General features: G+C 44.3%; 1 protein-coding gene across 1 annotated transcript; it reads left to right on the top strand.

Moving 5' to 3' along the window:
• Nucleotides 1–72: 72 nt before the first annotated feature.
• Nucleotides 73–14,547, top strand: LOC135539724 (ADP-ribosylation factor-like protein 8A). The gene is made up of 7 exons (XM_064965790.1): nt 73–676; nt 8,346–8,426; nt 8,588–8,661; nt 8,777–8,870; nt 9,829–9,896; nt 10,145–10,215; nt 10,668–14,547. The coding sequence occupies exons 1-7, from the start codon at nt 554–556 to the stop codon at nt 10,721–10,723; spliced, it is 567 nt and encodes a 188-aa protein (XP_064821862.1). The 5' UTR covers nt 73–553; the 3' UTR covers nt 10,724–14,547.
• Nucleotides 14,548–16,529: the final 1,982 nt, after the last annotated feature.

Here is a 16,529-nt window from a genome sequence, read left to right on the forward strand (position 1 = left end):
TCAGATTCGAGTAGCAAAACTCAAGATTGATGTTTAAATATAATATAATTAGTACAATTGTATGGATTAAAACTAACGTATATTATTACTATTGTTTGTCTTGTATTGGCAGTATTTGTTTTGCATGTATAAAATAATTAAATAGACGAATCTGCCTGGCCACAAAATGTTATATTTAGTGTAATATATCTTATCAACCGGTAGAGGGCGCACTTTCCAGAGTGAATCAGTTTTATACCTCAGTGATCGCAACTGCAGCTACTCATACTTGCTCCTTTCCGCGCTTTGTTTCGTGGATCAGCTGTGCATGGATCTAAAACCCCACCCGATTAGGAAGGAACGAAGGGGGAAAAAGCAATAATGACCGCAAGAAAATAAGAGGCTTTAAAAACAATTAACATTCTGTAAGGCGTCTAATCAAAAACATCGCCGTTTATATTGCGACCATTGAGGACTGAAACGGGTCACATCTTCGCATTCCTCCCATCTGATAGCGGCGGCGGCGAAGACATCCAGTCAGTTGATATTTTGCTACCATAGCCACACTCTCAAGATGATAGCCCTTTTTAACAAGCTGTTGGACTGGTTTAAACAGCTATTTTGGAAGGAGGAGATGGAGTTGACACTGGTCGGTCTGCAGTATTCGGGGAAAACCACCTTCGTCAACGTAATAGCGGTAATTTCTCAGTTTACTCGCTCCGTCTGTGTGTGTGCACCGATTACGATGGGAACAGACCTTTGCACAAAGTAGCGGTCTCGTGATTGAACCGCCGCTCCTCCTTTCAATTGGTACAGTGTCGCAGCATTATTCGTAATCCGGACCTTTTCGTCCTGGCTAGAAACAAATAGACTGTGTGTGTGTGAATAATGTCTAGATGTAATTGAATAGAACGATATGCTATATTAATTGGCCTATATGATTTATTGAAGGATGGAGACTGCATCTACAACCTTGAAATGGTGCACGGTTATTTCATTGTACACCAGAGAGTGTATATGTTACACACAACCTAGATAATTATGTGCAGTAAAATGTGCTGGGGCTAAATCCGCCCAGGAATGTCCAAACCAAGGTCTTGGATTAGGATGCTGATACTGCTTCCATGACAAGGAACTAGAAAAGGCCAAGACTAGGACCAGAAATGACCAAGGCATAGGCCTACATTGGTTGAAGTACTTTTACACACTGCAGGCTACACCAGGCCCTAAAATAGTGTATCTCTCTGACATACAGCCAGTAGGTCACAGTTGGGCTGTACATTCGATATAGGCCTCCACGCTGACTATATTCATTGTATCACCCACTCCTTATATGCTTCTACTTTGTGGCAACAACAACAACCCTTTCACCTGCTCCATTGCAACACTGTATCAAGCCTCTAAGCCTCTCACCAGCCAGTGTGTGATTGTAGTGATATCCTTGCAGTGTGGTATGTCGATGGGTGTATAATGGTTTGGACATTCTACAGGTATTTTTTGTATGAAGAGGACATGAATAGCCTATCTTTATTTGAATTTGTGTTAATACTGTAGGTGTGTGTTCACTCCTCTACCAGTGCCGATGAGTATCCCCTCTGTGAACACACACAAAACCAGGCTGTGCAGAAGAATGTCATGTGTATAAATTCACCTGTTTTACAGAGCGCATACATTAAACCTGGAATTTACCTCCTTGCATCTGCCTGCTCCAGCTGAGCCCAATCTCCCAGCCCCATCTACGTCCCCTAGCCTAGCAAGCTGCCTGATCTTGCGAGCTTACATGAATGTTCGCTGCACGGATATACAGTAATCAGCCTTATGAATCTACCCAGGCCCTGCCTCAGACCCTGCCCTTGCTTGGCCCTTGACCCTGCCTCAGACCCTGCCCTTGCTCCTACCCATCCTGAGCCCAATCCTCATCCCCTGCTCCAGCCCATCCCCAGGCTCAGCTAGCCACAGAAAATTACCCAGCCCCAGCCTCAGCTCATTCCGCTGCCCCATTCACAGCTCCAAATCCAGCCTCAGCCGATTTCCCCAGCACCATCACATCCCCATTTTCTGCCCCATACTCAACCCATTCCCGGCCCTGTGCCCATCCCCCAGGCCCACTTAGCTCAGGGCTCTCAAACTCACTGTCCGGGGCCATATCCGTCTGGTTTCACAGACCGTCCAATTCCCAACTTCCTGATCCTTGTGGTGTATCTGTTGAGCTGCCACAGGTGGCAGTGAGTGGGGTTGTCCTGTCTTATTGGAGGAGTGAGAATCAGAAGGCTGTCAGCTCTGGCCCTGGCTCCCCACTGAGTGCTAGACAGGGACTTGGGAAGATGGTGACTTAGTGACTCATCCTTGTTTGTCAGATCCTCCCATCTGGCAGTTTTGTGTCCTGTCTGTCTCATAACAGTACCCAGTAAGTGGCAGTTAAGTGTCCTTTTATCTGTCTGCTTTTATTGCACAACTGAAGGCCCAGAGTCTAACTCAGCCATGCTCTGATCAGTATGCACAGGTTATGGGTGACTGCAGTATGATCACTTAGTAGGGAAGTGTATTTTTAATGGTGTAGTTTTCTAACTTTTTGGGATGACACTTTCAGATAGAGATGTAATGTATAGAGCAGACAGAGGGAATCATATCAGTTCTAGATATTACATTTCTATGTCCAGGTTGTTGTGAAAGCATTGAAGCCATATCCCACTCGTACTAAGAATCCAAGTACAGATCTGTAGGCTAGGTTATAGGCTATGTAACAAGATGGCGCCGACAGACATGGTCGCCCTGTTCCTAGCGCCTCGCCAACTTTGCAGAATTTATTTTTTGGGTGTTATTTCTTACATTATTGGTGCAGAATTTTTCTTGCATTATTACGTACAGCCCAAAATAACTTTTGTATATTAGATCGGCAGTCACTCACCAGCATTTCGACTTTCCTGAATTGGATCTTTTGTTTGTACCCCTGAGGGAATTTCTCTCATCCCAGGGGCTGCTCAAAGACGCCGTTGATGGAAAAGACGAATATGGAGTGGGCTTTAAGTCTGACTCAGGATGCGCACATACCATCCACCGCTTCTGAGTGTATTACTCGCTAATATTCAGTCCCTGGACAATAAAATAGCCGACCTCCGGGCGAGGATCTCCTTCAGGAGAGACATCCGAGACATACTTTGTTTTACGGAATCATGGCTCTCCGGATATACTGTCCCTGTCCATAGAGCCAACAGGGTTCCCCCTACATCATGCGGACAGGAAGAAAGAACTATCTGGGGATAAGAGAGTTGGAGGTATATATTTCATGATTAACTACTCATGGTGTGATTGTGGTAACGTACAGGAACTCAAGTCTATTTCTTTTCTCCCAATCTGGAATACCTTACCATCAAATGCAGACCGCATTACCTCCCGAGATAATTATCTTCAGTCATCGTCACGGCCGTGTATATGCATTCGGCCCCTCCCCTCCTATAGACAGAAATCTTTAGTCTGCTCAATCAGAATCTATGCTTCTAGATTGTTTTGATCACACAAACTGGGATATTTTCTGGGTTGCCTCAAAGAATATAATTTTTGTATACACTGACTTGGTGACTGGGTTCATCAGGAAGTGCATAGAGGAATGTTATTCCCACTGTGACGATTAGAACTTATCCAAACCAAAAACTGTGCATAGATGGCAGCATTCGCGCAAAACTGAAAGCACAAACCACCACATTTAACCATGGCAAGGTGACTGGGAACATGGACGTGTACAAACCGAGCTGCTATGACCTCCGTAAGACAATCAAACAGACAAAACATTAGTGCAGGGACAAAGTGTATTTGCAATTCAATGTCTAAGACGCAAGACATATGGGGCAGAGACTCCAGAAAATCACAGATTATAAAGGGAATACCAGCCACGTCTTGGACACCAAGGCCTTGCTCCCGGACAAGCTAAACACCTTCGCCCACTTCGAGGAAAACACAGTGCCACCACCGCTCACAAAGACTTTGAGCTCACGTTCTCCGTGGGCGACGTGAGTAAGACATTTAAACGTGATAACATTCGCAAGGCTGCCGACCCAGGTTGCATCCCTAGCCGCGTCCTCAGAGCATGTGCAGTCCAGCTGGCTGGAGTGTTTATTGACCTATCCAATCTCTCCCTATCCCCGTCTGTTTTCTCCACTTGCTTCAAGGTGTCCACCGTTGTTACTGTACCCAAGAAAGCGTGGCCATGCACGTCTCCAACTCATTCACCAAGTTCGCAGACAACAGCAGTGGTAGGCCTGGTTACCAACAACGACGAGACGGCCTACAGGGAGGAGGTGAGGGCCCTGGCAGAGTGGTGTCGGGAAAAATAAGTAACATCTCCCTCAACGTCAACAAAACAAAGGAGCTGATCATAGACTTCGGGAGACAACAGAGAGAGCACGCCCCCATCCACATCAACGGGGCCGCAGTGGAGAGGATGAAGCGCTTCATGTTCCTCTGCGTGCACATCATGGACAACCTAAAATGGGACCATCCTCACAGACAGTGCGGTGAAGAAGGCACTAAGACCCTCACAAACTTCTACCGATGTACCATTGAGAGCATCCTGTAGGGCTCTCCAGAGGGTGGTGCAGTCAGCCCAACGCAGTACCTGGGGCACGCTGCCTGCCCTCTAAGACATCTACAGCACCCGGTGTCACAGGAAGGCATCTACAGCCACCTGAGCCACGACCTGTTCACACCGCTACCATCTAGAAGGCGGAGACAGCTGGGACCGAAGAAACTGTTTTTCAATCTCTATCTCCAGGCCATCAGTCTGTTAGTCACCACTAGCCGGCCTCTGCCCAGTACCCTGCCCTGAACTTAGTCACTGTTACTAGCCGGCTACCACCCGGTACTCTACCCTGCACCTTAGAGACTGTTGCCTTATGTACAGTACATAGTCATTGAACACTGGTCACTAATAATGTTTACATACTGTTTTACCCACTTCATATGGACATACTGTATTCTAGTCGAAGCTCATCCTATATACAGTTGATGTCGGAAGTTTACATACACCTTAGCCTAATACATTTCACAATTCCTGACATTTAATCCTAGTAAAAATTCCCTGTCTTAGGTCAGTTAGGATCACCACTTTTTATTTTAAGAATTTGAAATGTCAGAATAATAGTAGAGTTTACATACACTCAATTAGTATTTGGTAGCATTGCCTTTAAATTGTTTAACTTAGGTCAAATGTTTCGGGTTGCCTTCCACAAGCTTCCCACAGAAAGTTGGGTGAATTTTGGCCCATTCCTCCTGACAGAGCTGGTGTAACTGAGTCAGGTTTGTAGGCCTCTTTGCTCGCACACGCTTTTTCAGTTCCGCCCACAAATGTTCTATAGGACTGAGGTCAGGGCTTTGTGATGGCCACTCCAACACCTTGACTTTGTTGTCCTTAAGCCAGTTTGCCATGAGATGTTGCTTCAATATATCCACATGATTTTGCTTCTTCATGATGCCATCAATTTTGTGAAGTGCACCAGTCCCTCCTGCAGCATCGCAACCCCACAACATGATGCTGCCACCCCCGTGCTTCACGGCAAAATACATTTGCGGAGTGGTTGAAAAACAAGTTTTAATGACTCCAACCTCAGTGCACGTAAACTTCCGACTTCAGCTGTAGCTGCTGATCACACCTTTTCTATCCATATACTGTCCATCATGTCTATACACACCATCATATACATATAGATTTATTCCCGGACTCTGACATTGCCGGTTCTGAAATGTCTTAATTTTCTTTTTTGGATTTGTGTCACATCAGTATTTCCACTGCACCTGCAATAACATCTGCAGAATATGTGTACGTAACTAATCAAATTTGATTTATGTACAAATATGTTTTCATATAAGATGGGATAAATTAGGCGAGATACACCCCCCCCCCCCCCATATAGCAGACGGACCGACAGAGCTAAATGCAATCTATTATAGCTAGGGCCCTTAGTCCATGTGACCTGACCAGGACAACCTCGAGGCCTAATTCCTTTCCGGGTCAGGTCATGCAGTCAGGGAAAAACTCAGGACCCCAATTATATCATCATCTCTAGACAGGGAGTGACATTATGCTTAAATGGCATCTGACTTAACAATGAGTTCCATGTGACGTTGATACAATGTTGTGAGGACAATGGCCCTCCTTGACAGTTTTCTCCTGATAGATATCAAAGGGCTGCTCTGGCATCCACTGAGAGATTTTTTAGATTTTTATTTTTTAACTAGGCAAGTCAGTTAAGATCAAATTCTTATTTACAATGACAGCCTTGGAACAGTGGTTTAACTGCCTTGTTCATGGGCAGAAGGACATATTTTTACCTTGTCACCTCAGGGCTTCAATCTAGCGATCTTTCCGTTACTGGCCCAGCGCTCTAACCACTAGGCTACCTGCTCCGGGATCCTCTCCACTATTTAGGTCAGATGTTGTTCAGTGGTTATGAAGGAGGAACAAAGGCCTCGCTTATTTCCTCCCAAGTTGATATGAAGTCACTCCATGATCAAAACAGTAGGCTTGGCTGTAGGCAAATCCTATTGACCTTTTTACATAGGCTCCCTGTTTGGGGTTTCTATATCCAGGAATGTTTGCCCTTTGGAAAAAGTGATTTCTGTAGTTTTGTTATCATTTCATTTGGACTGTTATGGAAGTTTACATCTTAATCTTAGGGATTTTGGTCAAAATCTCAGTTTTGATTGATTCCATGTGAACTTTGAGCTCACAATCTTTGCATTGGGACATACGCAGCATTTGCATTAGGAAATACGCACCAGGCAACGCTCGCCACATTTGCGTCCATTGATCCCAATTGATCGTGGGGCTCTTTCTTATTTGAACTACACAAACGGGCTACACACAGTTCAGATAGGCCTACACACAAGTGTATGAACCCCCTGCCTGCCTCTGAAAGTCTGTGAGAGACTTATTCCCTTGGCCGAACAGGTCTTTGCTAGTAATGTGTCCGTCTGGCTGAAATATAGTTCCAGGTTGCATTAGTCTTGTCTGAGACACCTCTACAGCATGATCAGGTCAACACCTCGCCCCCGGGACGACGGAAATTACACTAGTCTCAGGACCCTATAGAGTGAAAGTGTAATATTGATGTCAAGTAGAGAGATGGCTTTGTGGCCTTGTGTCCTACTTTTACTTAGAATACTTTATTTGACCTTGCCTCAACCGAACTGACTTCATGAACAAAGTGCATCAGGTGGTGGTGTGGAATAAGCTTGTTTTTGTAATGATGGCACAAGGACATCCGCAGTGGATGCTCTTTAAGTTGTTGATTTAATGGGCAGCCGTTCCCTCTGCTTCCTGTCTTGCTCTCAACTCGAAAAGGTTGTTCGTCGGAGAGAGTACAGGAGCAGCACTCTGACAGTACAAGATGAAGGCTTTCTTCTTGAGTTAACCTGCAACACCTCAAATGGAGAATGCATTTTACTCATGTTTTCACTATTGGGTTTATATTTGTAAACTGATTTTAGACCTGGAGATTAACATGACACTACCACTGGGTATGTTTTCAGCTGAACTCATGACATTTTCCTGAAAGTTGTGTTGTCTAGGCTGAGCTCTGGTGTCAGCATTCTGCAGATTTAATGACTCGTCAGAAATGTCAGCTCCGAGGTGGAGTTTCTCCTAGGTACAGATCAAACATCCACTTTCCCTCCCCATTCCTAACCTTAAAAAGGGGCAATCTGCAGTTGCTACATCCATTTTTGGAATTGTAAACGAATGATATGTACTCATTGATTCTTGAAGAATATAACTTATAAATGCCTCATAAGCTTTGTTCAACTGTCGTACCCCATCAGAAACATGTATGTATGCATGTATGCATGTATGCATGTATGTATGCATGTATGCATGTATGTATGTATGTATGTATGTATTTTTCCCCTCTTTATAGAAAGACCTCGTGACAGAATCATTGGTATTACTACCTCATTTGATAATGTTAGCTTCCCTTTAGTATAAAATAGAAAGTGAGGCCTATTTCGTTGTATCCAAAGGTGGCTAGATAACTCATTGATCCTGCTTCATGAAACACGCTACCACCTTGCTTTCAGGTGAGAAACAAAGTACATAGGCCTATCCACTATCCACTGTGCACTGAGACCTGAGACCTGAGTGTGTTCGGTACAGGAACCCTGTTTACTCTTCTGCATACACACCTCCCAGGATGCATCTGATATGACGTAGCCTGGGGGAGTGTGATGAAAGGGCTGCTGGCTGTTGGGATCAGGTGACTTGCGGTCATGTCTCAGAGTTACGCATCATCGTCCAATATGGCTCATAATAATGATGAATGTGTCTGCTGAACGGTACTGCGTGTCTAACGGTCGCTCTCTCCGTCTGCCCCCTCCAGTCAGGACAGTTCAGTGAGGACATGATCCCTACAGTGGGCTTCAACATGAGGAAGATCACCAAGGGCAACGTCACCATTAAGGTCAGACCTGATGACGAGAACACAGGCAATGTTTTGATGATGAGCTGGACTTGTCCTTGGTGCTCATGCTGATAGTGTGTATTACGCGTCAGGTTACGTGAGACTGAGAGCGAGTCCACGCGTGTGTGTGTTTTGTACGCTTACGTTCCATTGTTCCCCAGCTGTGGGATATCGGGGGTCAGCCTCGATTCCGGAGCATGTGGGAGAGATACTGCAGAGGAGTCAGTGCCATTGTGTGAGTACACACACACACACACACACACCCTCATCAGAGCTCCATGTACCCTTTTTACCTTTCACGTGCTCATGCAGTAATACGTAATGCTGAATCTCTCTCTCTCCTCTCTCAGTTACATGGTCGACGCTGCAGACCCAGAGAAGATTGAGGCCTCGAAGAATGAACTACACAACCTCCTAGACAAACCCCAGCTACAGGGGATCCCAGTGAGTACAGCCGTTTACAAAAATCTGATATTGGTATCGGTGTGTCGATGTTACTGAAGAGGTCGAGATGAGTGTAGGTGTCGTGGAGTATGGAGGTATTGGGCGGCAGAGGCTCACCTTGACCTGAGCTGTACACAAGTCAAGGGGCGGGGGTAGGAGAGGAAGAGAAAGAGTAGAGGTTTAAGAGAGACAGGGGAGAGCGACGAATGGACAGAGCAAACAACTGGGTGGTGGTTGAGCATTGCAGATTTACTAGCATCTCCAAGGCTAGTGCCGTAGCAGTGCTGGAGGTAGGGAGGGATGGAGGCGGGGGAAGGAGGGAGTGAGGCATGGAGGTGGGGGAAGGACAGAGGGAGGGGATTGTGTGTCTCTGTCTGGGGCCGGACGTGTATTGACTGGGGTGGGGACCATTAGCAGACCTGGGCAGTGCAGTGAGATCCAGACAGGATGGCAAGTGATTCTCAGAGTATTGTTAGTGCCGGGTCATCTTTAAACACATTACTGCTCTCATAGACGTGACGATAGGGGCCTAGAACACAGGGATGGATGACACGAGTCACATCACACATGCTGCTGACTGGGGTAAGGACATGTTTATTTAAAGCCGTGGGGAGTGTGGCTGTCAGCCATTTTAAATGAGAGAGGGAAGATGGATAACGTTTTTCTGACACGAGCTAGCTATTCCCCCACTCACACCAATTCTCTTTAGCTGCCTTTGTTTCTCCACTAGCAGATATTGGCTTCCAACTGTTATTTGGAATGAGGTCTAGTTACTGTGTTACAGTGTTAGCCTGTGAAATGTAGTTCACAGCTCCAAGTGAACTACACAGCTCTAGTAACAGTGTTATAAAGCCTGTGGATTCTATTGTTAAATGGCATTGGGTTTGCAGAATAAAAGCCTCAAAGCAGGTGCGTTGGCACAGGCAAAATCACTCATGTCATTTCCATTGACTCTCAGGTACTGGTTTTGGGGAACAAAAGAGATATTACGGGTGCCTTGGATGAGAAGGAGCTGATTGAAAGGATGTGAGTATGGGAGCTCTGTCTTTTCCTTTAGCATGATTTTCACAATCTACTGTGTGGGTCTCTGTCTGTGTGCGCCTGTCTGTGTGCGCCTGTCTGTGTGCGCCTGTCTGTGTGCGCCTGTCTGTGCGCCTGTCTGTGCGCCTGTCTGTCTGTCTGTGTGTGTGTGTCTTATGTGTGTCTGTCAGTGTGTGTCTTTGTCTGGGTAATTTAAATGTTCTCTAACATTCTTTAACATTGCCCTCACACAGGAACCTGTCAGCCATCCAGGACAGAGAGATCTGCTGTTACTCAATCTCCTGCAAGGAAAAAGACAACATTGGTAAGAAAACAAATGGTTAAATGATTCCGAGGGGTTGGGTTAAATGATTCCGGGGGGTTGGGTTAAATGATTCCGGGGGTTGGGTTAAATGATTCCGGAGGGTTGGGTTAAATGATTCCGGGGGGTTGGGTTAAATGATTCCGGGGGGTTGGGTTAAATGATTCCGGGGGTTGGGTTAAATGATTCCGGGGGTTGGGTTAAATGATTCCGGGGGGTTGGGTTAAATGATTCCGGGGGGTTGGGTTAAATGATTCCGGGGGGTTGGGTTAAATGATTCCGAGGGGTTGGGTTAAATGATTCCGAGGGGTTGGGTTTCCCTTTTTAAATAGTTTCCCTTTTTAATGTTATGTAATTCCATAATAATGGCCTGATAACTATACCTTTTTATACTTTTTGTGTCGTTGGGAGTAATTGAAACAAACAAAACAATTTGTGTTTTTATCTTCTGGCAGATATCACACTACAGTGGCTGATCCAGCATTCCAGAACCAGGAGGACAACAACATGAGGCCTCAACTTACTGGATGACCCCCCCCCCCCTCTCCCCTGCAGGACCACAACTCCAAGACCAACCGTACCCCTCCTTCTCATCTGCTCTCTCCTCTCCCCCTCCTTTCCCTCTGCTCCTCCCTTCTCTCATCGCTCTGGTTCTATTTCTAGTCCCTTCGTTTCACTCCTACCCTCTTGGTATACACAGATCTGAGAGGATTGGATAGGTGTGAGCAATATGGCCGAATATGGAGCCATCACCACAATGCTTCTAAATATCCAATCTTCTCGGATCTGCGTACATGGAATGAGTAGAGGCTAAGAGAAGGGGCTGTCCTGTCATCTTCAGCTCACCTTCCTTTTTTTTATTTCCTTCCTTCCTTTTTTTTGCTATCTGAGATCCCTACATTTTACTCTTTAAAAACACCTGTCCCCCCCTATCTGATTCTGTTCTTGTAAAGAGTGTGAAAAATTATGATTTGCACTGTTTGAATTGTTTTGGTATGCATTTTTTACACCGTGTACTTCAGGCCGGATAATGTTGACTCTTGACAGTCAGCCACTGAGTAGTTATTGTTTGCATTGACTGTTGTTTATTTTGTTATATATATATACTATAATTGTACAGTGTGGGTCTGATTGGATGAGATTTTGGTCAATGAGGTAATATATTTTCACTTGCTCAAATTAATCATGTTAGCCTATCATTCAAAGTTAAAACTACTCACACAGACACTCACTCATTCTGTCGACTAACCTGTCGCTTCACAGCTGTTCCCATAGCAACGTGGTGGCCATTTTGGCTCTTAACCTGATGAGGTGATCAGCTCTGACCAATTATTTGTTGAGATTTATTGGACACAGTCATTTCTCCTTTCTCTTGCATGTTTAACCAAACTGAAAGGAAAAGCATTCCACTACAATCTGAAGGATATATATACGTTCAATACATAGGTCAGCTCACAAGTTAGCGAAACTGAGATGTCATATATATATATATGACATTACAGAACATTTTTCCATGTTGATGCAACATAAATCAATAAAGTTTCACGCAGGTTCGATATCCTTGACAATAAGTAAACCGATGTGACGGTCTTAAGCAAACATGTTCACCTTAGTGCTGCTTTTCAAACCGCTTTTCTCATATCACAGTCCAAGTCTGTTCCAATTCTAAATGCAAAAACAATGTAATATAAGATTTGATACCGTGTTATTTGGGGTAGATTTGGACCCTGCTTTGAGTTGTACATATTCTCACCAACATCAGTTTGCAACATTTTACTTGATCCCTCCTTTGGAAAGTCCTACATGACACTGTCATAACAGTGACATAAGTTATGTCAAACAGTCATGTCTGCTGATGGCAACTGATGAGTTGGAGAGGTCAGATGGAGAGATCAAGTAAAGTGTAACTATTGCAACCAGACACTTTAGCTAGCTATCCCTAATGTTACTTAGCACCATTTTGAATTGGCTATTCCTATGTCACCTCACATTAGCATGCATTGACATTCACACGCTTCTCCGTCTGACATGTATCTCACGAAAACACATGTCCATGAATTGTGATGAATGCTACAGTACTTGCCATCTCGTATAACATGTTTATAAGGCCATATTTGACTCTTAGTGTTTAGGTTTTCTTTTCATGTCTTGTCTTTGAACATAACCACAAAAAAAAAAGATGCAATACAACAATTCAATGCTAAAAGCAGCAGTATGCTCTTTAAAAACATCTCATAGAACACAGAAAGGATGTAAAGCACACAATATCCAACTTGTATATTTTGTTTCCAGTGGGTTTTCTCTGATTATTCACTCCCCGAATATGAATCTAGCCATTTCCTCCCTGTTGGATGTGGAGGTTTCAGCTCAGCCTTTAGTTTAGTGCCATGTACTGTACTGTAGCTATAGGGTGCATACTAGTAGTCTACTGTTGCTTCCTCCCCCCCTTTTCACCTTTCCTACATTCACACAGATATGAAAGACCTAGACTGGTTAAAAGAGGCATCCATCCACCATATTGCTTTCACACGTCCTCTCTGTCCAGATCATTTCAGGTCAAGACGATGAGTTGAGCCGAGGAAGTCCCTTTAGAGTATTGAGATGCATCCCTGGTCCCGTTCTTCACTTCAACGCCTCTCCATAGGCTTAATACCTGTTTAAGGTTGCTAGTCGTTATTTGAAGTTGGACGTTTGTACCTGACGGAATGTACCATGGGTGAATTGGCTTGTTTTAACACAAAGTAAAAATGGTCTTGTCTCTAAAATGAAGTGAAAGGTGTAATTTGTTCCACGATGCACCTGGCTACAGTGACTGACAGTGATGTGTTTCAGGGTTATTGGTTAACAGTGACAGTACCTCTTCGTCTTGGTTTCTTTGCCTGAGAATAGGAGTCTCTCACCTTATGCTGAACAGGCCTGGTTGTGTTGGGTTTTATGTGTGTGGGTTCAGAGAAGGCTGGTGCCAGTCTGTTTCTGCTCAATGTTTAGATTGACAATGGAGTTGGCAAAAGCGCAAACCGATCGGGGACCAGGCCAGGTTCAGAGTACAGTGAAACAGAGAGAACTCACATCATGACTGTCTGCTGGAATTATCTCAGCCTTTATTTATTTTTATTTATTTTTTTTATGTAAAAAAAAAATCATTTTTGTTTCAGTTTCATGTTAATAATACACCTGCTTTGTGGGAGAATATACACATTCCTGATGAAAAGGAATTAGTACTAAGAAACGGAGCTCTATGTACTAGTTGTTTTTAAGCCTTTCAGATAGGATCTTGTACATAGCGACTTTCAACCAAAACAACTCTCCTGAATATCAGGCCTGATGAATATGGCTATTCTTTTAATACAAAACTACACACACTTTTCCTACAGCGGCTGTCTGCAGCCGTAACGAGCTGTTATGAGGGCCGGGATGTTATCCTTGTAGCAGTCTTCTGAATGCATTGTGATAAAGTGTATGTCATTCTTATGGTGTGTGTGTGGGTGGGGGGGGTGGCTTGTCTGTGTCTCTGTCTGCTGTGAGCGAAGGTGTGATTTTGGATGAGTGGGTGTTGCGTCGTTCCCAGTGGTTAGTACCTTCTGAAATATGGTGCGCAATTCTCAGTTCTGAAATACAGCTGCAGTTGAGAAGCTCAAAACTGTTAAGTTTCCTCGCTCTCTTAATACATTATCCAGAGTGACTTGCAGGAGAATTTAGGGCACATTGACTGATTTTTCACTTTGTTGGCTCGGATTCGAACAAACAACCTTTCGGTTACTGGCCCAGTGCTCTTAACTACTAGGCTACCTGCTGTATTCATACATAAAATACATGAAACCAGGCTGACCAATTGCCTAATGAAAGACCAATAAGGCCACATGAACATATTAAATATATAGTTTCATATTGGCACATGTTTAAATATTTCCATCATGGTTCATGATGCAGTGAACTACAGTAAACCAATCTCTGCTCCATGATCCCAGCATAAGGAGGAGAGTGATCCTCAAAACTATTGAATCAAACCTCCAACCTGCTGTTGGTGGAGCTTCCACGGACAAGCGACATGGTGAGCCAGTTGAACTAAAGGCCACAGTGTGAATGTACAACAACAACAAAAACAACGTCTGATCTTTGCAATTTCTTCTTTTGAACTATTTTTTGATTTCAGTTGATGTGGTCGACGAGGTGGGACAAAACATAAAGTCCAGGTGTCTCTGTCATCATGAGGACCCGTGTGTCTTTAATTCATGTATCTTCATTTTCTGTCCTGTCAGTGACCACTCTGTATGTGTCTCTATTGTTATCTTGAGATGAAGAATAAAATAAAACTGTCCCACTCTGTAAACCCAATTTATGGATTTTTTTTCTTCTGTGAGTTTCATTGTATGACTGTCATTTATTACATACAGTACCAGTCAAACTTTTGGACACACCTACTCATTCAAGGGTTTTTCTTTATTTAAAAAAAACTATTTTCTATATACCTATACCACCCATACCTTGTCAAAACACAACTGATTTGGGAAGAAATTCCACAAGTTAACTTTTAACATGGCACACCTGTTAATTGAAATGCATTCGAGGTGACAACCTCATGAAGCTGGTTGAGAGAATGGCAAGAGTGTGCAAAGCTGTCATCAAGGCAAAGGGTGGCTACTTTGAAGAAATCAAATCTATTTGGATTTGTTTAACACTTTTTTGGTTACCACATGATTTGATATGTGTTATTTCATAGTTCTGATGTCTTCACTATTATTCTACAATGCAGAAAATAATCGAAATAAAGAAAAACCCTGGAATGAGTCAGTGTGTCCAAACTTTTGACCGTTACTGTGTGTTTGCTACATAATAAAACTACTGGTCACTATTTTTGGAATGCGGCGCTGTCTACAAATGAATCTGGAGTTTCATTGTTGGAATGGTTTTTCCATGGTAAGTACAGTTCAACACAGATGAGAACACTTCTTTATTTGTCCAGATCATTATGTGTTGCACAGATGAGTTATTTCACTGCATAATAGATGTCATTCCCAAGTAGACCCAACAAGAGGCGGTATAGGATCTGGTTTCAGATGGAACGGGGTGTCTTTCTGGGGGAGGGAAAGGGGGTACCTAGTCAGTCTTCTGCATTTAACCCAACCCCTCTGAACCAGAGCGGCCTGGGAAGAGTAATAACATGGGTGGACCTTTCTCTTCTCATCCTTGAACTTTTTGTTTTTGTTGTTGTCTCTCTCTCCCTCTCTCTTTCTCTCTCCCTCTCTCATATTCACATGCAAAATAGACTCGGTGTAACTCGGGAAAGAGTTAAACTCATTGAGTAGTGTTGATGGCTCCAGCCTGTTTGGCAGTGGAAAACGAGCAAGAGAATGAAGGGACAACCAGATTACAAATGTCCGACACAGATGGGTGCTGATGAGACGCCTTGCACAAAGAAAACAAGTCCCTTGTACAGAACGCTCACCATTTCATCTACAACAGTCTTATCTCAAAAGACCTGCTAGTTGGACTGTCTTTCAATAGATGTTGGTTTTCCAGGGCCTGCCTGACTATGTAAAGCTGTGAACCAGTAAATAGAGCCAGTGAAAGCACTGTTTCAGCCGGGATAGAAAGGTGATGTGATGTCTTTAGAGCTTATTTATTTTTCCCATGTTCCTATAAAACCAAAGCCAAACACCCTCACAGAGGAAGTGTCCTGTGGTGGTCTGTCACTGGTACCAGTCCTGATTGAAAAACAACCCCAGTCACACACATAGTCCACCCCCCCCCCCCCCCCCGCTGTCCCCCCCGCTGTCCCGACTCCGGTCCGGTTCCACCCCCAGCAGTGACAATCACAGGACAGTGACAGAGCGGACTGAGCCGGTTCTGTGTTCTGCTGACAAAAGGAACACATGGAGACTGAGAGTTCCAGAACCTCTGCCCTCTCTGGGAACTGGGCCCAGGGTTCTCTGCAGGGTTCTAGCCTATGGGCCTGCGGAGCACTGGACCCCCAAAAAACGGTTCTGTTTGCATTCTCCAATGTTCCAGAGCTGGCTGCTAGGCAGTAGCCGTGACAACGTGTAGATTGTGGTGTGATCAGAGCCTGCTGAGCAAGAAGGGAACAAGACAAACAGAGGGCCTTAACACGGTCAGTACACACATGGGGAGGCTGAGAACACACACCCACACACATATTTTTCTCGCTCTTCTCTATTTTCTCCCATCCTTTCTCTCACCGTCAATGAATAAATGGACATAAATTCCCAAAATGCATTCGCATATGTGTACGACTGTGAATGAATGGACACGTGCATCTGTATATAACTATCAATAAGATTTGCTTGTGTGCCCCAACA

This window comes from Oncorhynchus masou, chromosome 5, assembly GCF_036934945.1.
Source record: "Oncorhynchus masou masou isolate Uvic2021 chromosome 5, UVic_Omas_1.1, whole genome shotgun sequence".
Taxonomy (NCBI): domain Eukaryota; kingdom Metazoa; phylum Chordata; class Actinopteri; order Salmoniformes; family Salmonidae; genus Oncorhynchus; species Oncorhynchus masou.